Source organism: Lampris incognitus, chromosome 6 (genome assembly GCF_029633865.1).
Source record: "Lampris incognitus isolate fLamInc1 chromosome 6, fLamInc1.hap2, whole genome shotgun sequence".
Classification (NCBI taxonomy): Eukaryota; Metazoa; Chordata; class Actinopteri; order Lampriformes; family Lampridae; genus Lampris; species Lampris incognitus.
Window position 1 is genome coordinate 47608009 of NC_079216.1, and position 17798 is coordinate 47625806.

The window sequence follows — 17798 nt, forward strand, 5'->3', positions numbered from 1 at the left end:
CCCTGAGGCATGACATTTGATACTTTTCCTACGTTTCGATACGTTTGATACGCTGCCTATCAGCAGGGGTTGCTGAATGGTACTGCTTGAACCAATCACTCAGACACCATGAGCCCAGTCTGGTGATATCTCGACTCTTGAGAGACACAGTAGGTTCATACAGAGCAGCTTGCCTGTCCATTTAGCCATGAGCAGTGTCTGCAAGGGGGGAAAAATAAGATTTCTCAATGGAAAGAATGTTGTTCTCCAATAACTTATTGTGCCTTCACCTTGGCAGCTTATCAGTGATAATCACACTGAGGTAACTTAGTAAATGCATTGAGGCAGGACACCTGACAGTGAGCAGCAGTCACAGACAGTTAGCATCAAGATCTGAAAGTCTTTGAGTCAACGAAGCATCACAAGCTCTGTCACCCACTGTCTGTCAAACTTAGGCAACATAAAGAACACTTTAGGACAGTCCTTCTCCTTGTTAGAGTACCACCAGAGTAAACTGAAGCGCTGCATCCTGTTCCTGACTATAAGGTAAATAATATTAAAAATATTATCCTGATCTCGTTTCCTTTCAAATACAAGTAAACAGAGTCTGTATGGCAGTTAAACGACGTCATTCATATAATAACATTAACCCTTTTATTATTATAGTTAATATGTCGCGAACGTAAATGTGAAAACCGGAGTACTTAAATGAGAATGTCCTTATCGTTTCTGGTGCCTTGGACTGTGTGTTCATTATTTGTTTAGTGGTACAGAAAGATGTCTGTGAATGTTCTCATTCATCCAGGCCATGGTTATCCAAAGGGATTGAATCGAGTGCAACTGGGCTTGGTATACTGCATATACACCAAGTCCAGGCGCACTCGATTCAATTCCTTTCGATGGTACAGTAAGGCTCTCAAAGTGAGAGTGCAGAGAAACAATACAATAGTTTGCACCTAAAGGCCTTCACACTCGCCGAGTTTTGATACATGACGGTACAGACAACACTTATTCAGAAACCATATCCATATGCCCAGCATACCATCCGGAATATGTCACAGCGTTTAAAATGTGTATCCATTTTAAGTCTCCTACTCAACAGCGGGAATACTTCAGCAGAGTCAGTGTTCGTGTTGCATCGCGCATCTCATTTCTAAATGAAAACGTAAAAACTCGTGTAAATGATGAGTTGCGCTGCAGAAGATGTTCGGTGGACCAAGCCTTAACTCATCTCTGCACGGGATGACATCTGTCCAAGACACGTCTATTACACAGCTTCCTGGCTCGTTATATGCCTCGAATTTACCCGATCAACGTTACGCTTTGTCAGAATGTTAAACTAACATTCCGACCATCTAACTGCATCCTTAGCTAACTAGTCTGGCATTAATCTGGGGTTGAAGTTGCTTAACTTTTTTTTTCTCGCACTGCGTTGGACGAACGTCAGGCTAGTTTACTAACTATCCACTTATCTGACAGCTTGCGAACAAAGGAGCCGTTTTGCTAATTGTCCAGCATAAATACGTCGCACCGTACATCACACTAGTAGTCAGCTGAGGTAAACTTTGCGGGGCGGTCTGTGTATCTGCTAGTCTATTTTATGAGCTAGTTTGCAAAATAAATAATACTGAAGCTAACTGTGATTAGCTACGCGAGCGTGTGTCCTCACCTCCCCGTTGATCCCTAGCAACCGCTTGGCGAGTTGGCTGATGGGTAATGGTGTTTTATTGCGACCAACATCAACGGAGATTGACAGTAGTTCTGACGAATCTCTGCGGTTGCTTATAGCTATTACAACAACAGCAACCCAATAATAATGATAATAATAAGTAACTCTTCGAACTTGAGAAACTGATTCTGCTGTTGACAAAATGCCATTAAATTACTTTTTTGCAAACTTGGTGTCCTTGAACTCTGCCATCCCATACGAAAATGGATTACAGAAAACCACAACTAAAATTACTATTGTATTACTTGTATTTTTTCCCTCACATTAGTAGCACGACAGTGCAATTAAGTATAGTATTTTCTGTGGGATTATTTTGTTATATCAAAGGTTTTCCTATGATCTTACTATAGAAAGGTTGTGTTTTACAGTGGTTACAGTGTTATACTACAGTCCATTTTCAAAAGGTTACTTAAAAATAAAAACATGTGCAAGATGCTGAATGAATTCTCAGACATCATTCAATTGTAGTTACCTGCGGTTCATTTAAATACTGCTGCTCTTTCATTTATAATGAAAATGAGATATGGGTTTAAAATGCCTATATTAAAACAAGCAATAGCTAACTGATATCACTGATTTTGTGTTATTCTGAAGCAGGTGGCTGTTGAAGAATGTCCCTAAAACCATTAACTCCAGTGAACTGTGCCAGCCTTCTACAGCCTGGGTGCTCTTTGCTACAGCTGGATGGTGAGGCTCTTCTGTTTGGCCAGAAAGGCTGGCCCAAGCGTTTCTGCCCAACTGGAATATTTGGAGTCCGACTAAAAGATGGGGAGCTTAAGTTGAGGCCAATATCTTTCTCTAATGACTCCTGCTACCTTCCTCCATTGCGTTGTCCTGCTGTTGCCCGCCTCGACCCCTATGATGGCTTTCCAGAGAGCTATCTCATCCATGGCGGCCGAACCCCTAATAATGAGATCTCAGCTAGCCTCTATCTTCTGACCTTGGATAGCCGTGGCTGCAACCGCAAGTTGACCTTGCGCTGCCAGGAAAAAGAGCTAGGGGGAGAATTACCCGGGGCCCGATACGGTCACACTGTCAGTATGATCCAAAGCCGGGGAAAGGAAGCCTGTGTGCTATTTGGGGGGAGGTCCTACATGCCTGCTGGAGAGCGGACCACCGAGAGCTGGAACAGTGTTGTTGACTGTCCCCCACAGGTGTTCCTTATTGACCTGGAGTATGAATGTTGCTCTGCTCACAAATTACCAGAGCTTAGTGATGGACAGTCTTTTCATGTGGCTCTTGCGAGAGAGGATTGTGTCTACTTCCTTGGTGGTCATTCACTTTCCTCAGACTCCCGCCCACCTCGACTTTTCTGCTTACATGTTGAGCTTTTACAGGGCAGTCCCATGCTCTCCTGCGAATCCCTTTGTATTGGTATGTCCATCTCCAGTGCAATCACGCTCCGCACGGGTCCTTCTCACAAATACATTATTTTGGGAGGGTATCAGGCAGACTCTCAGAAGAGGATTGAATGCAGTACAGTGGTCCTGGGTGATAGCGGAATCCATATTGAGTCCTTAGAACCACCGAGCTGGACTGCAGATATCACTCACAGTCGCACGTGGTTTGGTGGGAGCTTGGGGGAAGGAAGTGCCTTGATAGCAATTCCATCTGAAAGAAGGTCAGCCCAGTCAGAAGAACATTATTTCTTCCAGGTTTGTTTTGAGAGGCAGGGGGGAGGTGAGGGGGAAGAGGCAACCCTGGGCTGTAGCCAAGAATCCACAGACTATGAGGATTCTACTCCACTTGAGGACTCTGAGGAACTGTACTTTGGCCGTGAGCCCCATGAGTTACAAGACAGCAGTGGTGGGGAAGAGGATACTTATCATGAGGAAGATGAGGAGGATGAGTCCCAAACAGGCTATTGGATCAAATGTTGCCTTGGATGCCAGGTAGACCCCAACACTTGGGAGCCTTACTACTCCACCGAGCTCCACCGGCCAGCCATGATCTTCTGCTCTAGAGGGGAGGAAGGCCACTGGGTCCATGCCCAGTGCATGGAACTGTCTGAGATCCTACTGCTGAGGCTGTCTGAGGACAACAGCAAGTACTTCTGTCCGGACCATGGAGGTCTTCCCCATCAGGAAATGACTCCACCTCGACATGCGCTGCCCCTAAAACGCAAGCCCATGAAAATGCAACGTAAGAAGACACCTCCTTCAATGAGGATGAACCCAGCCAAAAAAAGTGTCTTTAGAAGGTTGTTTAGGTGATGCATAGTTATCTCAGTGGGGAATATGTGTGCTTTTATTTTGAGTATTCTGTCTGATATGACATTAACAGGTTTGTAAGGCGGTTTATAATAAAAATATAATACATTTTATTTGTATAGCATACAAATAAAATCAAGGTATACAAACATGCTTTCCATAAGATTGAAAAAAAATAAGAGCAATACACCAAAAACATGTAACAAACAACATTAATCATACATTAAAAAACATTCTGAAAAGGTGAGTTTTGATCAATGATTTTAATGTGGACAGATCGGTGCAGTGTCTGATGCGCTTGAGGACAGTTCCTGGGGGAGGGGCAGCTATGGAGAAGGTTCTGTCACCCCAAGTCTGGTGCTTGGTTCTGTGTGGTGGAGACAGAAGGTTCGCATTGGAGGAGCAGAGGCTGCAGGAAGGAGTGTGGTAGTGGGGCAGGTTGGTGAGGTATGAGGGGGCCTGGTTATGAGAGTTTTGTGAGTGGGGAGAAGGACTCTGAATTTTATCTGTTGTGGGACAGGGAGCCAGTGGAGGTTCTGGAGGACAAGGGTGATGTGGTTACAGGAGCGGCAGTGGGTGAGCAGGCGTGCGGCAGAGTTCTGGATGTACTGGAGTTTGTTTAGGACTGTGGACGATGAGCTATCTCTATCAGTTCTCTATCAGTTTATGAAGTTTGTATCATACAAAGTATGTGAATGTCAAGCTGGAAATATATTGTGTGCATATTTGTAATATTCAAGAGGTGCTATAATGAAATGAGACAATTATAATGACTAATTAAATCAAAACTTCATGTGTGGGCTGTGTTCTGCTAGTGTGATTTCAGAAGTTTCAGTAGACCTGGTGTTACATGTTTCTGTTTTACTTATTCAATAAAATAAATTTACAAAAAGTCACTGTGTCATCAAATATTGAATTTATTCAATTTTTTTTTAAATTAGACATTTGTGAAACAAAGTAATCAGTGTAACTACACAAACATACAGATTGAGTCATGAGTGACTTGAGCCACATTGCTGTAAACATGGTAATAGAGATTGTTTATTTTTATGTAAATGCACAAGGATGTTTGACACCTAAACAACACCATTCAGACACACACATTACATAGTGGATTGTAAATTTGCTTCCAGTGTGCTAATTGGGACAGTTGAAGGTTCGTCACATAACCAGTAAACAACTTGCCTCGTTTTGGGTGAAGTGTTGAAAAATACCAAAGTGAACTGTGCAGAGAGAACAAGGAGATTTTCATGAAACATCCGTCATGCATTTTTTTGTTTTTTGTTTTTTGGAAATGCAATTCACTATCAACAAAAATCAATATGAGATATGTTGCAATACACTGTACTGGAAAACATGAAGTTGTTGCAGGACTGTGGCAACAGTCAAATAAAAATATGACAATATTTCACCGCTGTCATGAGGTAAAAGTTAATGCAGTAAAATCAAATCGAAACATTCAATCAAATAAGAAAACAAAATTGGTTGTCACATTTCAGAATAGTAAAAAAAAGAAGACAATATAATCAATCAAGCAAGCAAATAAAGTCTCAAACAATTCAATTTATATCAAGTTTCTCCTCCCCTCGCCCATCACTCTCCTCTGTAAGTAATGGTAGTGAAAAATAACAGCTATGAAAGAAAAGCCAGGTTACAGGAATCTTCTGATGAATCCCTGCCTGCAAGCAAGTCCATGGGGTATTAAGCTTATTAATGGACCTTACTGTATTTTATGATATCAACAAAAAGGTCAATATGTGCTTTATTTTATGTGACGAGGTAGAATAAGTATCATCTCTCCTCCACTGTGCAAAAACTAAAAGAGAGAAAAAATTTTCAAAATGACCTGGCATCTATTTTGCCCCTCAGGGACACCACTATAAAGCACTAAAGTATTTTTTTTTCAGTGGTTTCTCATGAAACAAAAAGCATTTGGGTCCCTGTGATTCTATTTTGTTCCAGGCCAAATGATATATTAATACAGTGGTCATAAATGTGATCTCTTTAACACAATTTCCTCCCTTGAGTTACCGTGCTTTCATCTGTTTCCATAAATATTCTCTCTGAATAAATTCCTAATGTGTCATAACCCTGCAGTACAATAAACGACATCATATTTCACAGGAAACTGAGGATAAAATAAAGAAAACTTTCTTGCTAAAAGCAAGGCAAAAACAAAACTCTGATACCTCATTGCTCCTGCATTGTCCCTTGTCCCATTGTTGCATTGTCCCTCTTATCATTCGGTCAAAGTATGGTCCAAATAAAAAACACAGGGTGGAAACAACTTTCTGTCACATAAACTTCATAAAATTACTATATGCAGGTAAATTAAAACTGTCATTATAAGGAAGAACACATTTTTTTTTCATCTTAAAATGAGTGTATGAAGATGTTGTGTGGAAGAGCAGAGATATTTTCAAGTTACAACAATAGAAGACCATATACTAACGAACAAATATAACAACTTAAAATCCAAAGGTTTCATTAAAATAATTCATTCGTCCCGTGTTACCTCCGGCTTGGTCGGGGCGTACCTGGGAAGCCGGATGTGGGTATGTGTCACTAGCGCCTCCCCTGGTCGGTCAGGGCGCCTGTTCGTGGTGAAGGGTAACTGGGGGGAATAGCATGATCCACTCACGTGTTACGTTCCCCTGGCAAAACTCCTCACTGTCAAGCCAAAAAAAAAAGCTGCTGGCTTTACACCACATGTATCGGAGGAAGCATGTGGTGGTCTGCAGCCCTCCTCGGATCGGCAGAGGGGGGTTGAGCAGCGACCGGGATAGCTTGGAAAACAGGGTAATTGGCCAAATACAATTGGGGAGAAAAAGAGGGGAAAAAAACCACAAAAAAAATCATTCATTACTTTCTGATCATGTGTAACAAAAACACTATCCAGGAAATGCAACAAATAATACTTCTACTAGCCTGAGTATTTCAACAATGTTGACATGAAATCAGATTTTGCTGTCACAGATCAGGGGCATCAAGAGATACGTTTTCATTGTCCTGATCCTGGATTACCAATGGGTCAATGGTAGCTTGCAATGCTTTTGCAGAGTCCTTGTGAGCATTCATAAATTTCTGCAAGTATTTTGAGGTGTAGAGCCAGTGGTGTTTCAACACATCTTCCAGTTCAAAGGCCTTGGACTGACGAGCATTCATTTTACGAAAACGGCGAAACAGTTTGTTTGCTGACTCATTCCCTTCACTGGCCCAGGCTCCGATGGAGCCATCTCTCTCTATAATTTCAGGGACATGGGCCAGTGTCTTGTGCAGGTAATTGGTAATCTTTCCATTATATCTATATTTAAAGGCAGTGGAAAGGAGATCAGCAAAGCGCTGAGAGTTGAAGCTGTACTGGCATAGCTGGTCAGGGCATTCATTGGTGGGGCAGGTAGCACGCCATACAGGTTTCATCTGCAGGTATAGCTCCATAAGCTCCCTCAGGGCCTCCCTCCTCTCCTCTGTGGGCACTAACTCACATACCACGTCCACAGCCTCCTTGGTCATCAGCCTTCTGGCATAGTTTCCATTCATCCTCATCACAGGCTTAAGCTTCATCTTCCTCCTAAGCTGCTTATCCAAGGCTGCCCTCCATCCTCGCCTTTCCTCCCGGGTAGGCTTGGGCCTTTGGAACACTTCTCCAATCTCATCCTGGAAGATTTTGTAGAACTCTGTGGCATTGCTGATGTCACAGTGTAATGCATCTAGAGTAGGCTGGGTTTCCATAAAGGGCTTGGCAGAGACTCCTTTGACCCGGTCTCGCAGCTCCTCAGCAGACTCAGAGAAGGGATTTGTCCTCCATATCTCGTAGCGCTCCAGGTTCTCACTGTGGCTGCGTGTGATAGAATGGAGTACCATGTTGTGAGAGGCGTCCGCCCTAGTGGAATCGCACAGGGTGCAGATATAAGTGGAACCTGAGGCCTCGAGGCCCTCCATCTCACGCACCATCTTCTCATCATAGCCTGTGCCTCTAAAGTGGAAGCAGAAAGAATGAGGTAGCCCGCCCATAGATAGGATGAGTTGGCTCTGCTTCATGGCGTTTCGTTCCGCAATCACAGGCCCTAGGACAGCCGTGAGGGTTTCGTGGTCAGACTCGTCTACAAACATCAGGCAAAGAGGTTTACAGGACAGTTCAGAATTTGGCTTTGGCTCCCTGAAGATAGTTACCTCTTCCTGCTCTCCATCAGCCAATATAGAGATGGACATAATGGTGAAAGAAAAGCGCACAGCTTTTTCTGGGACAGGAGGGCCTCCACCGTGCTTCTCGCTGACATCACCCATGCCATCGCAAGACTCCTTGATCATAACACTGAAGCCTGAGGTGCAAGCACTGTCTTCAAGACCACACTTGCTCAGTCCCTCAATAATGTCCTCTTCCAGATCTTTGAGGGCCGATACCAGGGCCACGTCATAACGAAACCGGCGAGTGATTGTATCAGCCGGAGAGTCATCAACAGAAGCAACCCACCCAGATAGCCCGTTGATTATGCCCACTTGGCACGATGCAGACACATTCTTGAGGGCAGGCTGCCACTCAAATGGGTGATAGCCAGGGAGGAGCTCCTTTTCCACAGCTCGGAGAGTGTGCAGGGGCTGGAAGATTTGGCGACCACTGGTTGCTTTAACAGTTCGGTACATCTTGTGGTACTGGCTGCAGCTGAGAAAGGTGTTGACGCGAATGGCCAGGCACACAGCAGGATGTAACCCATAGCCTCTTCCTGCAGAGAGAAAGAGGAAGACAAAGGGTTAGACAGAGAGGAAGAGAGCAAGAAAGTGGGATGATGATCAGAAAGAAAATAACAGAGAGAAAGGACAAGAAATAAGACAGTGTGCAACATCAAAATGTGAGAGATAACTTTTTTTTTATTACGACTGCATTGTATAGTACTTCCTTACTTAATTTCAGTGTTAAAAAAATTAGAGAAAATACTACGAGAGAGAATATCAGAAATGTTAAAACCAAATGTGGAAGAATCGCTCTCAAAAGTCCACAAGCCCATTACAGTGCAACACACATTCTAGTGCTTTCTAATTACAAGATCGAATATTTTCTCATTTTCAAATGCTATCAGGAGACAAAAGGGTGAATCAGTGAAGCTGGCAAAAGTGATGTTTTGGCCGCGGATGAAAACAGACACCAGCTGGCATCTATTCCCCTGAGAGGAGGATGATGCTGTCTGTGTAATTTGCAGATACAAGAGCTGATGTTGTTTTGATTCTAACAGCCCCTTGACAAGAGTTGTTATTGTACATTAAAGGGAGCACAAGCATGAGCGATAGAGGGACAGGTCACCATAGAGTGAGAGTGGGAGAGAATCAGTGAGCGGTATGCTACAGAACAAGTTTAATAGACAGAGGCAAGGAATGATAAAATATATTTCAGACAAGTTACTCTGCCCTTCTCGAACACTGAACTTTTCAACTCATTGTTATTTATGAGATGAATGTATTCCTCTGTGGTAGGTGGGAATATTAATGAGCAAACACTGTAGCATTTCTATTCTTTTCTTTTTTTTCTTCCTCTGGTGTGGAGGGGTGTGTGCTAAATCTGAAATTTAGTTTGAATGAAAACATTCTAATAGCCTTTTACCTTGCATTATGACTTCCAGCTCATCTGCCTGCTGGTGCTCATTCCCAGATCTCAAAGCAAGAAGGAATAAAGTCAGGCACACAGACTTTATGTCACCACCTTCCTCTTTGTCTGCAAACATTTTAACCTGGTTCTTGAGGTCCTTCAGTCGATGTTTCTGGGCACGGCGAGTGAGGGATAGCAAGTGCTGGCGAGGTCTCCCTCCTTTATTGATTGGCAGGTAATTGTCAATGGTCTCATTTGGTGACCTCTGGTTTTCATCTTCTTCCTCGAGTTGGTGGGACAGACAGTGAGCCTTGTACGTGTCTAGTCTTACCTGTTTCCCACAGCCACTTCTTGAGCAGAGCAGAGGGACAGAGTGCAGAGCTGCCAAAAAAGCATTAGCAGGGGAACTGAGGTCAGCAGTGGCAAAGGGCAGGTTACAAGCCGGGCAGTGGAGTCCAAGAGTATGGCTATATATCATAATACAACTACGGCAGAAGAGGTGTCTGCAAGGAGATTGAACTGGGTCAGATAGCAGATGGTCACACACCGGGCAGGTGACAGAGCGGAAGAAGTCTTCAGGGAGCTCCTCAGAGATCAGGCTGGTGCTGAGATGGTCTTTCTGACAGTGGATGAAACTCTTCGCCCATTGTTTCTTCTGGATGCTGGGTTTCACCCAGCTTCTGACCACATGACCTGGGTGATGGCCTGATACTGGTTTCAGAGTTTTCTTCTCACAAGTGCCAGTGTTATCATAGTAGTCCCCCTTGAACCTCTTGACCTGCCGTTGGACTCTACAAAGAGGTCTTTTTCTATTTCTCACACTCCATTTGAGTGAGGGCTTCTTGGGAGAACAAAGGAGGCACAGGGAGGAGTGGGGTCTCCACTCAGGGACTCTAGTTTTCGAGAAGCTGCAGAAGCCTCCTCCTCGCATGGCAACCATCCAACATCGATGACAAAAGGACAGAGGGTGGACAGCTTCTGTGTCCCCTGTCACATCCACTTTGAACACCTTGAGAATGACCTCTGGCCAGCTGGTGAATTTGCAGCCCATCCTGCGTAAGGTGTTCCTGCTTGTCTCATCCAGATGGCCCTGCACATCATGCTCTGGGCCTTTGACTTTCCTTAGAGCCACACCACAAAGCCGGCACAGATACCTTTATACAGGAAAAGCAAGCAGTCAGTGTTGCCCTTTGATTACAATTTCTTTGAAGATGTTCACTGTTAAAAGTAGCATCATTAGGTACCCCTTTACAATAAGACTACCCTTATAAAGGTTTATAATTAGGTTATAACTTAGGTTTTAAATACTTTATATGAATCATTAATAAACAATTATAAACAAGTTATATCAGTTTTCGTACATCAATGCAATGAACTATTTGGCAAGTTCAAGTTACTGCTGCACTTTTTATCTATTCTGTTAATATCTCAAATCTTGCTAGTTGCTAGCAGATCTTAGTTGCTAGCTAAGTAACCAATGAGATCTGAGGCCTAAAATTACAGATAAATGTGGGCTTACTATTTGGCAAGCAATAGGGCACTGTTGCCATTTTCATCTCATGTGTTATAACAACTTATTAATGTATAAGGTATTAACAACCTAATGAATAAACTAATTATAAACCATTTCATAAACCCTTTATAAGGGTAGGCTTATTAAAGTGGTACTGTATTAGTTATAGTAATAGCTATGTAATAGCAATAGTAGTAATAACAGTAGCAGCACAATTTACTACAGTATATAGTGTAGCATAGTTATGTGTAGTATAATTATGTATAGTATAGTATCATATTGGATTATGCTGTCTATAGAATTTTTATACTGTAATAGGTGCTCATTCACCGGAGGTGGTTCATGTGGATGTCCATCTCCTTTAGCTTGAGATCCACTCTCTTGCCTGGACCTTCCACATGTTCCTTGCTCTTTCCTCCTAAACACAGCTTCATCACACTCCCTGAGGGACCCACACCATCATCATTCACTGTTGACCGTGGAGCTGAAGAAAACAGGATCTGTGATGAGGCACCTTTTTGGGTTTCTATCTGGCTGGGAAGGGGTGCCTTTTCCATTGACTTCACTCTAAACAGTTTAAACTTCCAGTTGGAGAACTCTGAGTGACAGTGGTACAGCTCAGCTGGCATGGAGGATCTTGGGCCCTCTGTCTCCAGACTCGCCTCTGCCATCATGTGAGGTAGATCTCAGACCCTGGAGAGATGAAATAAGAGAGGAGAGGAGAGCAGAGGAGAGCAGAGGAGGGAGGGGGAGCAGGAGCTTATTAAGATGCATTGCAAAATGTATGAAATAATTTCTGCTGCCTATGAGAAGCCCATTAATGGATATTGAGAAGAGATTTGAGTGTTCAAATCCTCAGATATCCCCTGTGCCTTTTCACCGCTGAGCCCATGACACAGCCTAGCAGCTTTATTTGATTCCTGTGAATTTACTCACCAAGTACTCCAAAATCTCTCTGCAGAGAGTGGGGTACTGAGCCCTAACTTAGAGTGGTGTATTTTACCACAAGTAGTGTTTAGAACATTTGTAAAATCCATGAGCCAAGCATTGGAGATCAATACCATCCCAAAATCTTCATCTCTCTCATCTCCAACCCCATTTGCTCAGGGGGCAATTTTGACTTTTTTTTTTCCTTTGACACAGCAAGGTTGTTAAATGGTGCAACCGTATCCTTGCTAGGCTGTCAATCACTTACATTAGTCAGTCTGTTGACTAGAGGAAGAAAGCGTCCCTTAGGAGCCCTTGACTGATATAAAAAAATGAAGAAATTGAAAAGCTGTTACATAATGCAGTATTATTGACCATACAGGAGGAAAGGAAAACAAGAATCTTATACATCAAAAACAGACATTTTGAAAAATTATTCCCATAAAAGCAATGCTCAGCTGTAGACAAATTTATGTCAGGCAAGGCCTCCTATGTTCACAGTAATACTTAAGCATGGATCTACAGTTTGACAGACGACACCCTCTCAAGTAATGTGATCAGTTTAATCACCAAATCAAACGTGTTGTCTAACTTTTGTAAGTCAAATCAATTTTATTTGTATAGCCCAAGATCACAAATTACAAATTGTAAAACAGTGAAAGTTAAAAAAAAATGTATTGTTGTATCTTACCATTGCGCACTCATTGCAAAAATAACTTGGCATCGTCTCTCTCTCCATCTTTCAACGTTATATCAGTGTATTCTTCCTGGGTGGCTTGAGTCGGGCAGTCTACCTCATTTCCCCCCTGTTCTCTAGCTATTTCACATGCTTAACACTCCTTTGAGACATACAGCTGAGCCTTTGTGCATGTGTGTCAGCTGGGCCCTTACCGTGTTTTTCTGTCTCAGCTGGCGTCAGCTCCCCTGGGGGTCCTCTCCGCATGGGAGCACAAGGGAAGCCCTGGAGCCAGGCACTACGCACTGGGTGTACTGTATGTGTTAGTGCCTGCCACTGTGTCTCTCCCAGCTCAGTGCATGTCCTGTACTAAGTGTGCAAACAGTGGCTGCATACAGTGGGATTGCTCCTATGTCTCTCCTTGTGTCTGGTACTTATATCCTTTTGGTAGGGGATCCCAACAGTCAATTCCTGCCACCTGATGCAGACAGCTGATTAGAAGAAGAAGAAAAAAACAAGGTTAACCCCAAAACACACTCACAAACACACATATAGCTGTGTGTGTGTGTGTGTGTGTGTGTGTGTGTGTGTGTGTGTGTGTGTGTGTGTGTACTCTTGTAGACTCTCTCTCGCACGCACACACACACACACACACACACACACACACACACACACACACACACACACACACACACACACACACACACACACGGAATTTGACACCAAACACAAAACACCAACTTTCTCCCACAGCACTCCAGTTCTCTGCTGCAGACCACACTCTATCACCTCGATCTGTTTCTCAACCTCCATCTACAGGTTCACTTCAACCAGGTGGCCTAACTCCAAGAAACATGCTGTTAATCTCGAGAAAAGGTTACTACAACAGAGATGCAACTGATAATCAGGGGGGGGACTATTTGTATGTACACTGGCAACGATAACAAAGAAAAAAACACTATCAAGATTTTCAACGTGGTGCGCAGTAGACAGGGATTTCTTAAATTCACATCCAACTATCTTTTTTACACTGAAGTGCAGACTAAAGTTCGACCCAACCCAATCCCTTGTGTTGAATAGTAGCGCATATTTTTTTGATCTGTATGAATGCTTTCAGGATGTTCAGGCTGCATCTTTCATGCATCTTTTTGAACACCAGCACTGTCTCCATAAAGAGTGAATTTTAATTAGACGGTGTCATTTGATGTGGTATCCCAGTGGGTAAGGGGAGTGTTTGCCAAAGATCATTCTTGTTTGTAATTATCATGGGGATTAATCTAGTCTCCTCGCTACTGGAGCCTGTTGCTGTTGAGTTCGACATACAAGCCAAGTCATTAGACACACAGTCAGTAGCCACTAAATAACAGTTTGGTCTCTCCCACTCTTATCTGCTTGACAGTGGAGCAGAATGAATGCTGGCAATTTCTGTGGCAATTATGCATATGTCCAAATGTGACCTTGGACAGTAGTAATAGTCATATCTGTGATTAGCATAAACCCAGCCAAAAAAAAAAGGGAAAGCAAATATGTAAATAAGGCCTTGGCATAAAGAACTGGTTGTTAGGGCCTGCTCTGTTCTGTTTCCTGTCTGCTTTTTCTTTTACATCTCTCCCTTCAAGTGACTGAAGGGCAGAGAGGCAGAGCTGGGCAGGTCATCAAGTCTAATGTAGAGGACCTGGGTCGGCTGGTCCAAGGATATGTAAGCTGGCTGCTTTGGCCTTGTCTCCCTTGCTCTGCTTACTCCACTGCCAGTTTGGCTGTTTTTGTTTGAATTTTGCCTTTGGCTGCTTATTCTTTTCCATACAACACCTCCACCGCATACTACTAATTTACTCAAGTCATTTCAGACTTGGGCATCCGGGTGGTGTGGTAGTCGATTCCGTTGCCTACTAACACGGGGGAGCCACTGGTTCGAATCCCCGTGTTACCTCCACCTTGGTAAGGGCATCCCTCAAGGTACAATTGGCCGTGTCTGCGGGTGGGAAGCCGGATGTGGGTATGTGTCCTGGTCACCACACTAGCACCTCCTCTGGTCAATCAGAGCGCCTGTTCAGGGGGGAGGGAGAACAAGGGGGAATAGCGTGATCCTCACACGTACTACGTCCCCCTGGCAAAACTCCTCACTGTCAGGTGAAAAGAAGCAGTTGGTGACTCCACATGTATCGGAGGAGGCATGTGGTAGTCTGCAGCCCTCCCTGGATTGGCAGAGGGGGTGGAGCAATGACCGGGACGGCTCGTAAGAGTGGGGTAATTGGCCGGATGCAATTGGGGAGAAAAGGGGGGGGGTCATTTCAGACTTACACATAACATTGTATTTGAAGTTTCTTTTACACCATTTAATTCATAATAATGTCTTTTTACATTTTTTTGCAAAACTTGTGTGGTCCTCCCCCTCTTGTTCAGCCCAGTGAGCTGGGCTGTGACAACGGGGGCATGGTTTCAAGTATGGTGGTTTATTTTATTGGTCTTCATTATAGCTGTGGCAGCACGGTGGCCCAGTGGCTAGCACTGTTGCCTCACAGCAAGAAAGTCCTGGATTCAAACCCCAGCCCGTCCCAGGTCCTTTCTGTGTGGAGTTTACATGTTCTCCCTGTTTCCTCCGGGTGCTCTGGTTACCTCCCACCACCAAAAAGTCATGCGTGTTAGGGGTAATACTCCTGCCTGTTCCCCTGAGCAAGGCAATAGAAAGAACTGGAGTTGGTCCCCGAGTACTGCAGCTGCCCACTGCTCCTATACAATAGGATGGGTGAAATGCAGGAGACGAATTTCATTGTATGTGTGTACAATGACAAATAATAGTGTATTCTTCTTGCTGTTGTAATTGCCTGCTTTTGCCTTCAATAATTTAAGAATTAGAGCCATAAAAAGGGGAGTTATACTATTGATAGACCAATATAATCTACTGCAGCGTTGTCAGGGACGGTGGATATCGCCAGACCAGCTAATGAATGCACCTGCCTTGTCCATTTGCATGTGGTTGGCACTATGAATGAAGGCTACATAACCTTTGGAAGGTTACTCCATTTGGATTTTTTTTCTTTTTTTAGATCAGTCTGATGTTTGCAAACCTGGCAATTTATGAAAAATGGGCTCTGCTGCAAGCTCATTCCCACACTTATGCTGAAGGCGTAGCCTTGATTAGTCTTCATCGCTTGGCAGTTATTCAAACCCTTTTTCCCATACCCTGATTCAAATTCAGCACATATTTGGGATGTCTTTGTATGTTTCCAAAACAATGCAGCTGTTTCTCCCCATCATGTGATCATAAAAGACTGGAGTATGTCACGACATATCGAGAAACCTTGGAATCTGATTTTGTAAAGATGAAGCAACAGAACTGAGCGGGCTTCAACATGGTTTCCAGGTCTATCCAAAATCATCAGTTGTGGAGCGGAGATTTGAAGTACTGTATATGCATTGCTTGATGCATTACATATCCAAGAGCAAGCAGATGATGGATTATAGCAAGATGTTCCAAGTCTATTTATAGGTAATATTTAGATTGATGGTAGCAAGGTAGCTGCATGCTTCGGAGGTGAGCGACACACATATCTACATGGCAGATAGGGACAGAGCTGCAGATGTCTGTCTAACAAACAACCAGTGACCCCTTGAGACCCTTATCTCTCTGCCTCTGCTAATTGACTTGTTATTGATCAACTCAATGACAGTTTGATTTATGGGGAAACAGAGCAGTGGAGACAGCCACCTGGCACAGAGCTGAGTGTTATGAATGTGAGCAGCAAACCCAGAGAGTTGGAGCTGTAGTTTAGCAAGATATATATTACTGGTGTCGAGTGTCGCGCACCAGCAAAAAAGTAATACCTGTTGGCTGAGGTGTTTTTTTTAAAATTATTACTATTTTTGGTAACATGGGTAATATGGGCCATAGTTTAAACCGTGCATTCCATCTTGAGCTCTTCGCTCTCAAAACACAGGGCTCCTGTGTGGACCCAAAGTCAAAAAGAAGTCAGCTGGTGGCAGGGCCTTTTCCTATCGGGCCCCGCTCTTGTGGAATAACCTGCCTGCTGCCGTCAGACAATCAGAGTCTGTTGAGTCTTTTGAATCCAAACTTAAAACTCATCTTTTTGCCTTAGCCTACAATTAGCCGCCTTTAAGTTGAGTGCTTCACAACCTGTACTGCATGGCGGGTTGGTTTCTTTACCAATCACTGTTCTGCCGACGAGATTATAGCATATAGATTACTGTGAAGCGAACAACAAAGTTCACCTCCGACCCCTCACATCCTGCTCATCACCTCTTCCAGCTCCTTCCCTCAGGGAGGCACTATAGGTCACTGTTAACTAAGACTAAACGCTTCACAAACAGCTTTTTTCCCCTAGCCATAAGGACCCTGAATTCCTCCCTATAGTCCCCTCCTCACACACCATTGGCATAAATACCACCATTCACTTGTTATGCCTGATATGTTTATTCCTGTTATTGTGTAACTGTAATGTTTGTGATAATATGTGGAGTGTCTGTTGTTGTCCATGTATGTATTGTGCTGCAGAGTGTAAAATGGAAAGTGTACTAAAAACAAATTCCACCGGCCTTGGTCATGTGGCTAATAAAATCATCTATCTATTATCTATCTATTGAAAATTTCAAACTGTTCTCTTCTCTCACATGTCTTTTCTCTCTTTCTGAATGACGTCTTTTCCTTTCTCTTTTTCGGTGTGTGAATGGTGTGATGTGAGTCTCCCTTATGTGCACGTGCAGTCTGTCCTCCTTCCAGGTCTCCATGGTGACGGTGGTTGCCACTTGGACACTGCTTGGCATCCTCCTCATCACATTTTCTTTTTATATACCTTATAAATCCATATAATTTTGTTATCCTGTTTTAATGTTATATCCTTCTCTCACTAAGATGTGTGACTAATTTTTAATTTATTTTTTTACATGGTGATGCTGGTCGCCTGGCTCGGGTCCTGGGCTGCTCCAGTGGCGTGTGGACACTGCTTGGCATCCTCCTCATCATATTCTTCATATATTTTATAATTTCATTATAATTCTGTTATCTTCTTTCAGTGTTGCATTCTGTAAATTGTGTAAACATAACATCCACTGCACGTTTTCCATCTTGGGAGACAGATCCCTCCTCTGTTGCTCTCCCTGAGGTTTCTCCCTGTTAAAGTTTTTTTTTTTTTTAGGGAGTTGTTCCTTATCCGATATGAGGGTCT

General features: G+C 43.4%; 2 protein-coding genes across 2 annotated transcripts; one reads left to right on the plus strand and one right to left on the minus strand.

The window, feature by feature from the left end:
• Positions 1-2319: 2319 nt before the first annotated feature.
• Positions 2320-3921, plus strand: rag2 (recombination activating gene 2). Its single transcript, XM_056282421.1, has one exon. It carries the CDS (start codon positions 2320-2322, stop codon positions 3919-3921), a length of 1602 nt encoding a protein of 533 aa, XP_056138396.1.
• A 2967-nt stretch (positions 3922-6888) lies between these two features.
• rag1 (recombination activating 1) lies at positions 6889-11683 on the minus strand. Its single transcript, XM_056282422.1, has 3 exons — positions 11343-11683; positions 9515-10653; positions 6889-8642 (listed from the first exon to the last, which is right to left on the minus strand). The coding sequence occupies exons 1-3, from the start codon at positions 11681-11683 to the stop codon at positions 6889-6891; spliced, it is 3234 nt and encodes a 1077-aa protein (XP_056138397.1).
• Between the last annotated feature and the right edge of the window lie 6115 nt (positions 11684-17798).

What these genes read in the sequence shown, in the direction of transcription:
- rag2 (XM_056282421.1), top strand. Translation starts at nt 2,320, where the DNA reads ATGTCCCTAAAACCATTAACTCCAGTGAACTGTGCCAGCCTTCTACAG.
- rag1 (XM_056282422.1), bottom strand. Translation starts at nt 11,683, where the DNA reads ATGGCAGAGGCGAGTCTGGAGACAGAGGGCCCAAGATCCTCCATGCCA. An exon ending in ATCCACATGAACCACCTCCG is followed by an intron (nt 10,654 to 11,342) that starts GTGAATGAGCAC and finishes TCCTGTATAAAG; the next exon opens with GTATCTGTGCCGGCTTTGTG. An exon ending in GCTGGAAGTCATAATGCAAG is followed by an intron (nt 8,643 to 9,514) that starts GTAAAAGGCTAT and finishes TTCTCTCTGCAG; the next exon opens with GAAGAGGCTATGGGTTACAT.